The sequence below is a fragment of the Pyrus communis genome, chromosome 3 (assembly GCF_041283825.1).
Source record: "Pyrus communis isolate YQ-2024b chromosome 3, ASM4128382v1, whole genome shotgun sequence".
Lineage (NCBI taxonomy): Eukaryota > Viridiplantae > Streptophyta > Magnoliopsida > Rosales > Rosaceae > Pyrus > Pyrus communis.
Window position 1 is genome coordinate 6,020,095 of NC_142567.1, and position 10,630 is coordinate 6,030,724.

Genomic DNA, 10,630 nt, shown 5'->3' on the forward strand with positions numbered 1-10,630 from the left:
GAAAGTTTGGACCTCTCTCTACCTCCCAATGAATGTGACCATTCGACAAAAAGCACAGATCATGACTGATAGCATCTAAAAGACAACCTCTAGTTTTAATAACAAAATTGAAATCCAATAACAAATTGTAAATAAACCTGAAAGGAGGTGCACAGGGCCAACTTCTGACTTCCACTAACATATTCCCATCACGTAAAATAATAAAAAGTGAGATCTCCAAGCAAATGCCATCCCCACACTTACTCACTCCCATTTTTCTAAAAATTTAATTATTCCTTCCAAATTTTCTCCATCTTCCTTTTGGTGATAAACTAAAGGTAGTGCCAGCTCTATTCACTATATAGCAACAAGGAATAAAAACTTCTTTATCTTTCTATATTAAAATCAGCTCCTATAACAACAAGTTTTCTCTCTAAAACTAATTCATCATAAACTTTCCCTAAATTCAGCATCTGTTTCTTATTCTTAATCCACCTCCTAATCATAATTATTCAATTTATTACAACAATTAATATGCTCCAATTGGTCCCTATTGGCCAACCCTGCATCATTCTGCCTGTAGCTGGCCCAACAATTTCATGTTCTTTGGAGGGTCATTCGCCTTTTCTCATGTCCCTCACCAGTTTTATTACTTCTTTCCATCCCAGACCAGGTCACATATGTAAGCATATCTCTGTTTGTTTCCCTCCTCTCTTTCTCGTTCGCCTTATCATTCCCTACTCAGTTACGGTTTAATAAGATACATACAAGTACGCGTCCTACGTACGTACATACTTCATTAATCTACCATTTCTCTTTGCTCTATCTGTAAGTTCCTCCAAATGTAGGTGTCCAAAAATCAACTGTTGTCTCATGTGTCACCGGGAATGTGCTCGAAACCGGTACTAAACACAGCCCTCTGCTTCTAAGATCTTGCTTTGGACCATCGGGGTCCTTAGATTTATCAGACATCTGTATTGACAGGTAAAGGAAAAATTGCTGGTACAAATTAATCTACAGGAGATTAAAATAAAAATATTTGGTAGTACCAAGAAACTGATTGCACCTATTGGAATCAGTACATAGGTATTATTTTTTCAGGTAGCAGAAGAAGGAGAATACAATATACCTGCTGCTGGTGTTGTATGGCAGTTCCACTTTTCATGTATGGAGTGCTTAAAACCTGATATTATAAGATCAAAACATATTATATATACATTATTATTTAGCTAAACCACTATAAACTAATAGCTTTTGGATAAAGAAATCTACTAAAAACAGAATATTAAATAAACAATAAATTATTCGTTTATTAATTTATCAATTAATTAATAACTTATTAATTTATCAAGGTATTTCTTATTTTCTTAAATATTGTACATGTATTTCATTTCTCATTTTACGAACAAACAATTCTATGTATTTGTTTAACCAATTAAATTCATGAATTTTACTTATTTTCCTTCAAAAATAGAGTGTACATTGTTTTTTTTTTTTTAACAAAAAAAGGGAACCAGCTAGGCCCTTCACCACGGCCGTCCACCCTTCCAAGGGTCGGGAAAATTCACCAGCGGCAAGAATTGAACTCAGGACGTGTACTATATTGTTCCATTTGATGAACATTTAACCAAACAAAAAATCTAGTTAAATATGGATGATAGTTTTACTAATGGAGGCCATTTCGCAAAAAAAAAAAATTCTCTCAAAGCGGTGATGACATTGATAACTTTTTGTTGCAGTATGAGAAAACCACACTTAAACTTCTTATCATGTTAAAAAAAGTTAGAGATGAGATCTAAGGTGACATCAATTTCAAAAAGAAACAAACAATGATTCAGTCATATTTTAGGAAGGCCTCGTAGTAGAATCATAAACATTATGTATCAGAAAATTATTAATATATATATATTATATGGGACATACATGAAATTTTTATAATGCAACATACATGAAATTTTTATAATGCATTAACTGAATTATTAATAACGCGTTATCCCAAATCGAGACCGGTCAAAAATATTATTTAATCGAAGTCATTAGTTTATCGAAGTTCTATGTATGCCTAAGGTGCATATACACTATAGCTTTATAAGACTTACATTAACTTGTTCATGGAGGAACTTGATATATTCGATGGCTTCAGAGAGTACTGAGGCTGTATCAGTCTGACACACAATAACATGATTATTTAAAATCATCATACACAATCAAAGTTTTCATTTTATACTTTGAAAAGATAAAATTAAAGTAACGCACACTTTTTAAATTCAGAAAGAGAATGATATCTCACTCTCTAGCTAGCTCTTTGTGAAAGTAAAGAAGATAGATAGCGTTTTGGAGCTAAATTTACTTACCTTTCCGAAAGGTGAAACCAATTGTTGGAGGGCAGTGATTCTGTCCCCCATCTTCTCTTTCCTCACCTAAAACCAAGCTACAAGTTCTCATCTATGTCTATGATAAAAGAAAAAGCTCAACACAATTCATCGCTAGCTTCTTGTCAAACCAAAATGAAAAAAATGAAAAAAAAGGTTGATTGCTCATTTTGTGTACCTTAAAAGCTGGCAAAGCCGATGAGGTTTCATTCCGAGGCCTTTTGGATACTACTTCACTCCCACTTTTCTTCACCACTGCACCCGATTCCTGAACTTCAGATATATTCTGCTCAGCCCAATATTTAACATGTTAAAACTCCAATCATTACAATCAAAACCCTAATCATGATGATTATGAAACGCAATTCTCGAACTGTTGCTTGACATATAATGTCGCAATGTATAATGTCGGTTCATTCCTTAACAAGTTTTTGATTCCACTGATTGTCTTTAACAACAATTGCATACCTTTGGTTTTTCATCAAATCGTGCCGCGGGAAATTGTGGCTGCAATGAGGGGAAAAAGCTTGGCCGGACGTCTTTCATGGCGGCCTCATGAGGTGCATTCCAAAAGGGAGCATTATTAGAAAATTGTAAATGGCTATGAGGAGGTTGTTTGGGAGGTGATGTTCTCAGAAACTGGGGGATTTTAGACCAAGAAGGCAATAACTCACTAGAATTATTAATTCCATAATTTCCTTGATAAGGAAAATTGATGGTTGCTGAATTAGGTTGCTGAGGATGATTATCATGATGAGGTCCCAGTATTCCTTGCAATATTGTAGACGGGCTTCCGTACAGAGCTGCTGATGCTGAATCCATTTGAAAACTAGAAGGCAATCCTTGACATGTCACCGTGCTTTCCCCAGAGTTGTACTGAGGGCTAAACTGTGTTTGGTCTAAAGAAAATCCCCGGTTCATTTGCTTAAACTCGTTAGAAGAGTCCCCACAACCACCAGCAAACAACTTTTCCCTCCATTGGAGCTGTTGGTCACTTTCTTGCTGAAAGTTAGCAGTACTGGAGTTCATGTTTTCTTGTAGTATTGATCGAAAACTAGTCTCCGCCTTCTCACCGCGACTGTACACATATCAAGTTATACAAATGAATGAAGTGAAAGACAAAATCCCTTTTAGGTTTCTATATATTGAGCACCATGATCAAGTTGTATATATTTGTTCATCCAAAAAATAAAATAAAATAATAGTAATTTTATGAATTGTTATTTTTGGACTTACAATAAGGCTTGGTTCCAATCTGTGGCCTGAGAGGAAAGCCCTGAACCCATCATATGCAAGTTGGGGTCGCCGCCGCTCGCAGAGTCGGACCCTTCTTGCAGCTTGTGAGTATCATGGAAGACCATAGAAGAAGTACCTGAGACCGACCCGGAATCCATAGAAGACCTAGCCTTGATGTCAACCATGTCAGGTTGCCATCCAAAGCTTCCCAAGCTATTTAGGCTCGAAGATGGGGGCGATGCCCCCGTCTCGAACCTGGTTCTTGAAGATGAGTCCCACCAGTTCCCAGGTGTCTGAAATTCATCTGCCATGGCTAACTGCAAATCAAAATAATTATACTGGTTGATGACCAACGGTTGCTGGAGTGGTATTCTTTACTTTTGTTCTTGTTGTCTTCAACCTCTTGGACGCTACTTGTTTGTGTGGAATCTACAAAGCTGTGGTTTCATAAAATGATGATGAAAGCGGTTCGCTGCATCTCAGAAGTTTATATATATTTATATTAGGTGAAGTTCAACCGTTTGGGTGTGAAGCAATGAAAGAAGTAACCGGAATGTAGTTGACATTTCAGGAAGGGGGGTGATGATTAGACAAATGAAAGGACCATCTCTAATTAGGGTAAACTCTCCAATTTGGTGAGTCATTGGGTTTAGTTCACTTTCTTGAATTAGGTCCATTCAGTAATTATCAACATTAGTTTTTTTTATTATCTTTTTATTAAATTGTGATAAATATCATGCCTTATTTATTGATTTATTTATCTTATACTCATTTCTAGAATTTAAATTGTGATAAATATCATGTCTGTTGTAGGAATAATTTACTTAACATAATTTACTGAACAATTATGGAGGCCATAAAGAGAGGGGGTGCAGCACAGTAAAGAGAGGATAGAGAGATGTGTAATTGTGAGGTGTGTTCTATTCCACCCCATTGTGCCTTCATTTATGGTAGTAGGGAAGGTTAATTCCTTACCCTAATAAGATTATAACTCTAATAGGATAATATCTAGTCTAAGAGATATGGTAGAATCCCATAAACATATCCTAGATATGTTAGGATTTATAAAATCACATTCCTAATCTAATAGGACTGCAACAATGTCTCTTTTTTTTTTTTTTTTTTTTTTTTTTTTTTTTTTAGTACATCAATATTTTTACACTAAGGGGAGAGGGAGTTCGGCTAAGCCACACAATGAGCAACCTAATTTGGTATTGAATTCGCCATCCACGAAATTCGAACCTAAGACCTCTCACTTCCAAGAAGAGGAATATCACCTAATCGACCTTGATCATGGTACTCCTTTTAATTAAATTTGCTTTTCTTCATTCTTTTATTTTGTCTTTTAATGCTTTTTTATAATTTCACTTGTATTTTTTTTTCTTCAACAAACGATATTATTTACATTAAGGGTGAGGGGATGGGTTTAGTCTCACAATGAGCTAGTAATATTGTGGTCAAATTCGCCTTTAGTGAGAATCGAATCTAAGACCTTTCACTTACAAAAGTAGATGAATTAATCCTGTGACAATTAGGAGACATATACTTTGATTGTGTGGAACTGCATACTAGGCTGAATTATACGTGTTTAGGGTTTTTGTTTTGGTCTGATCAGTACATGTGTCATATATGCTTGGTTGGCCTCTCAAGGGGATCCACAACTTCCAATTATAGAGCAAGACAAAAGGGTAAAGTCTGCTCAACTAACGTACGTCAAAAACCAAATTCTCCGAGGAAACTCACCATAATTGGAAATTAATTGGCCATTTAATTATCAGAGATTCAGAATATAGTGCTTTAACCTAAAAATATTATATTCTGTCTATTTTGTAAATAGGATAAATTTTCAATTAGTTAATTTTTTGCATGAATAATTTATAAATTGGTTTCTATAAAAAAGGCTATTTGCTAAATAGCTAGGATGGATTCTTTGGCTTTGTTCCCTAGCTCTTGCGGCTAGGGTTTGTCTAATTATTTAACTACAAGTCGTTCTTTGATTTGGATCTCAAACCTTGTTAACCATAATGTTGTATAAACTCAAAAGAACGGCTTATTTCCCATTACGTTCACTACTACAAAAAAACACTTTGTGCGATGAAATAAGATTTGTTGCGCAAAGTAAGATTTCGTCACTCAAAACCTTGCACGATGAAATTTTTGTCGCACATGGTTCATCACACAAAGCTCATGAAGATAGGGTTTGCGCGATAAAAATTAATCTTCGTCGCACAAAGTTTTTTATTTTTTCTTTTTTTATTTAATTAAATTAATTTAATATTTTTCACGACGAAATATTTGGTAGTGCAAGATTTTGCCCAACAGAATTTTTTAGTTTTTAATTTTTTTATTTAATTAAATTGACCCTTTGTTTTATTATTTCTATTATTTAATTTAATTATAGTAATTGTTTGGGTGACGAAATATTTGGTAGCGCAAGATTTTTTGAATTTTTACTTTTTTAATTTAATTTAATTTAATTGTATGGCTTTATTTTTTTAATTACTTTAATTTAAATTGAAATATTCAAAATAAAATTACATATGAAAAATAATGATCAAATTATCCAAAATATACATTTTATTAAAAATGTAAATATAAATTAACAAATTACAGTAATAAAATCCTAATACAAGTCTATTGTGGTGGTGGTGGTGGCGGGGGATATGGTCGATAGCATCATAATCCTCAACTCCTCAACTTTCACTGTCAAAGTCCCAACGATTCCCTACAAAAAAACAAAAAAAACAAAAAACAAAAACAACATAAAATAATACCAAAAAATGGGCATAACCTCCCCTAAAATCGGCATACCCCAAACTCCACCCCTCACCCTATACTCGACCCCAAAGCCAAAATTAACTCCAAAAACACATATTAAAAAATAAATTAAAATTTAGAGAGATAATACATTTTGGCAAGATTGAGAGTGAGTGCGAGACAGGGAGAGAGGAGAGGGTGTGAGAGAGTGAAAAAAGACAGTGAGAGATATAGAGAGAGAGGAGAGATTGAGTGTGAGAGACGGGATCAGATTTGGGGAGAGGGAAAGAGAGGAGAGGTAAGAGAGCTAGAGAAATATGTTAAGAAAATTGTGGAGGAGTTATTTTGGTTTTAAAAACCGTATCACTTTGCGCGACGAAGGATACGATTTTGGGCGACGAAAGATTGGTTGCGCAAAATTATAAAAAAAATATTTCCGCGCCACATTTTTGGCGCCCACCCAAAATTTTAAGGTTTTGCAAGATGAAACATTTGTTCGTCGCACAAAACTTTGCGCAACGAAAGATTGGTCATGCAAAATTTTAAAAATTAAATTTCTCGTGTCCCCTTTTCAGCATCCGTCCAAATTTAACGATTTTGCGCGACGAAATATTTGTTCATCTTCTATAAAATTTATTTGACAATTTAAAATATAAAATTAAATAAAAAATAAAATAAACAGGGTTTATGAGACGAAATATTAATATTCATCGCGCAAAGTTCTTTAAAAATAATAAAAAAGAAAATATTTTAATTTTACAATTTAAAATATAAATAAAATAAAATAAATAGGGTTTAGGCAACAAAATGTTGATTCGTTGAGCAAAGAAAATAATTTAGGTTAACAATAAAAAATATAAAAATAAATTAAATAGGATTTAGGTGACGAAATATTAATATTCGTCGCGCAAAGTTTTTAAAAATAATAAAAACTATAAAAATAATTTATTTTACAAATTAAAATATTAAATTAAATAAAAAGAAAATAAATTGGGTTTAGGCGACGAAATATTTGGGTCTCATCGTGCAAAGTTTTTAAAAAATAATTTTTATTTTTTTAAACACATTGCATGACGAAATTTTAGATTTCATCGCGCAAAGAGTTTTTTTTACTAGTGGTTAAAATAATGGTGGGTTGGAAATGGCGTTTTACCACATTGACAAAAAGTATGTCTATGCACCTGGATGTGAGATCAATTCCCACAATTTTTCTTCCCCTAACAACTAAATAATTATTTAACTCACTAATGTTATCGGTCTACTAAAAAATAATAAGTGATAACGAGTATGGGCTTCTGCCTTACTGCTTTTTTTTTTTTATATAGTACAACGATATATTTTACACTAAGGGGAGAGAGAGTTCGGCTAAGCCACACAATGGGCAACCTAATTTGGTATCAAATCCGTCATCCACGAGATTCGAACCTAAGACCTCTCACTTACAAGTGAAGAGGAATACCACTAGACTATAGTCTTATCACCATAATGAAATTGTTGGCTAACAAGATGGATGTCCGTAATGTTTCAAGCATAATCCCCAGAACATTTAGGCATTTTGTAAAATGAAATAGCCCTATTGGGGCTGAAATAAGGACTTTTTATTTACAATCGTCCTAATGAGCTCTATACTGTGATAAAAAAAAGTGAGATAACCTTTGAACCTTCTAAGACTTAGCTTATTATAAGCCATCCGTTTGGTAGCAACTTTGCTTCTTCTTTTTTCTTTTTATGAAAGAACGGAGAAAAATAGAGAGTCGATTGATTACAGATACAAGGGAGAAATGAAAATGTATTATAGGGAATGAGTCCTAATATATATATATATATATATTTTTTATTGTTATAAAATAATATCTACAAAGTTGGAAACTAACAACAAAATAAAGGACTACTTTGCACTATCGCTTAAAAGAAAAAGAAAAAATGTCAGAACCTTCTCATTTCAAAATTTTCACTTCTAGTCATGTTACATGTGTTTTATTTATGCAAAACTAAAATTAATTAACAAACTAAAATTTTAATTATACTAACAAAGGAGGGAAAATGGTGTAATTTTAATATAATTAAAATTTTAGTTTCGAGTGCTAGTGTAATACAGTTGCATGAGAAGAACTGAGAAAGTTGAAATGAGGCTAAGTGAGAAGGTTGCAACTTGCAAGCATTTTTCAAAGAAAAATGGTACTGGTAGATATACATCTACTGCCTAAAAACTGACCTTGTTACCATCATTATAATAATGTTATTTTGTATTTTTTTTTTTTTTGAATAAACAATAGTATTTACATTAAGGATGTGAGGAAGTGGGCTAAGCTTTACAATAAGTTTTGCCATAATAATATAGGTCAACTCCGCCTTTGACGATAATCGAATTTAATTAATACCTCTCATTTACAAGTGAAGAGGAACATCATTAGACAGTAGTACTAAGTGACATGTCATTTTGTATTGTTAACATTAATACTATTATTTTGTAATTTTGGACTGTAAAGTTTGACAATATTGTGACTATGGCAAAAAAAGTACCCTGAAAAAAATGAACCCGACTAGAAAAAAAGGGAACCCGAAAATCCCAAAATTATTCGGTAGCTGAAACCGAACAATTCCTGAAACTTCAATACAGGGATCGGGACCGCAGCGCAGTATATTTGATAATACTGAACCGAACCGAATATAATTTATAATATGTAATTATATATATATATATATTTGAAATATATGTGGCCGTTAGATTGGATTGAGACTAGATCTCCTCTGTGACATCCCACATCGCCCAGGGGAGTGATCCTTAAATGTATATTCCCATCCCTACCTATCACGAGGCCTTTTGGGAGCTCACTGGCTTCGGGTTCCGTAGGAACTCCGAAGTTAAGCGAGAAGGGGGCTAGAGCAATCCCATGATGGGTGACCCACTGGGAAGTTGCTCGTGAGTTCCCAAAAACAAAACCGTGAGGGAATGGTAAGCCCAAATCGGACAATATCGTGCTACGGTGGTGGAGCGGGCCCGGGAAGTGATCCGCCCGGGCGGGGATGTGACAATTGGTATCAGAGCCTAACCCTGGCCGTGGTGTGCCGACGGGGACGTCGGGCCCCTAAGGGGGGTGGATTGTGACATCCCACATCACCCAGGGGAGTGATCCTTAAATGTATATTCTCATCCCTACCTAGCACGAGGCTTTTTGGGAGCTCACTGGCTTCGGGTTCCGTAGGAACTCCGAAGTTAAGCGAGAAGATGGCTAGAGCAATCCCATGATGGGTGACCCACTGGGAAGTTGCTCGTGAGTTCCCAAAAACAAAACCGTGAGGGAATGGTAAGCCCAAAGCGGACAATATCGTGCTACGGTGGTGGAGCGGGCCCGGGAAGTGATCCGCCCCGGGCCGGGATGTGACATCCTCCGTTCATAAAAAAATAAAACTCTCTCTCACTTAGAACCTTCTTAGACTCCTTGCCACTCAGTACTACGATCTGGTGGTATTCCTCTTCACTTGGAAGTGAGAGATCTTAGATTCGAATCTCGTGGATGGCGAATTTGATACCAAATTAGGCTGCCCATTGTGTGGCTTTGTCGAACTTCCCCTCCCCTTAGTGTAAAAATATTGATGTACTCAGAGAACCTTCTCACACTCCGAGTCCCTCTCCTCGACAACTTCAACCCTCTCTTGCAACTTTGCCCCTCTCTCTTTGTTTATTCTCTGGCGACTCCACACTGCACCACCCCTCCAAATTCATCTTCTCCAGCGATACTGCATCATCAATCGCATCGCCCAGTCCCACCAAATTCATCTTCCACCTCCTACTTGCACAAACTCTCTTTTCATCTCGATCGTCCACCACCCATCATTCTTTCAGGTAGCCGTCGTCCACCTTTCTCTATTCATCAACCCATAGCTTGACGAAAGCCCATTTTGATTCGGTCGTCGACATAGAGGTCCGTCAATTCTCAACCAATTCTCTCGATTTGACCATCAATGTCTGTCTGTCTCTCCTCTCTATATCTATCTACAACTCATTCCCTCTCTTTCAAGCTAGATTTGGGGTTTTTGATTTTTGAATTAGAAGAAAATTTTCGGGTTTTTTATTTTCAAATTGGGGGATGATTTTTTTAATTTGGCTTAAGGGATTCAGTTTCCCAAACCCAAAAAAAAAAAAAAAAAAAAAGCGAAAAAAGTTTGGGATTTCCGATTTTTGGTAAACCAAATTTTGGATTTGGGATCGGGTTTTTTTTTCTTTTATTTTGATATTTTCAGTTCGGTTTTCCGTGACCACTTTTCAGTTCGGTTACCAAACC

At 35.2% G+C, this 10,630-nt stretch overlaps 1 protein-coding gene across 4 annotated transcripts; it reads right to left on the reverse strand.

Annotated features, from left to right (window-relative positions):
• Positions 1–352: 352 nt before the first annotated feature.
• LOC137716601 (transcription factor bHLH123) lies at positions 353–4,144 on the reverse strand. 4 transcript variants are annotated; one of them, XM_088690775.1, is made up of 8 exons: positions 3,588–4,044; positions 3,026–3,429; positions 2,820–2,890; positions 2,530–2,619; positions 2,334–2,399; positions 2,079–2,144; positions 1,109–1,162; positions 353–951 (listed from the first exon to the last, which is right to left on the reverse strand). In XM_088690775.1, exons 1-8 carry the CDS (start codon positions 3,896–3,898, stop codon positions 802–804), a joined length of 1,212 nt encoding a protein of 403 aa, XP_088546901.1. In that variant the 5' UTR covers positions 3,899–4,044; the 3' UTR covers positions 353–801. The 4 variants fall into 4 exon arrangements, with proteins under 4 accessions (XP_088546901.1, XP_088546900.1, XP_088546899.1 ...); XM_088690774.1 differs by having other exon boundaries at positions 2,530–2,637; XM_088690773.1 differs by having other exon boundaries at positions 2,820–3,429; positions 3,588–4,144.
• Positions 4,145–10,630: the final 6,486 nt, after the last annotated feature.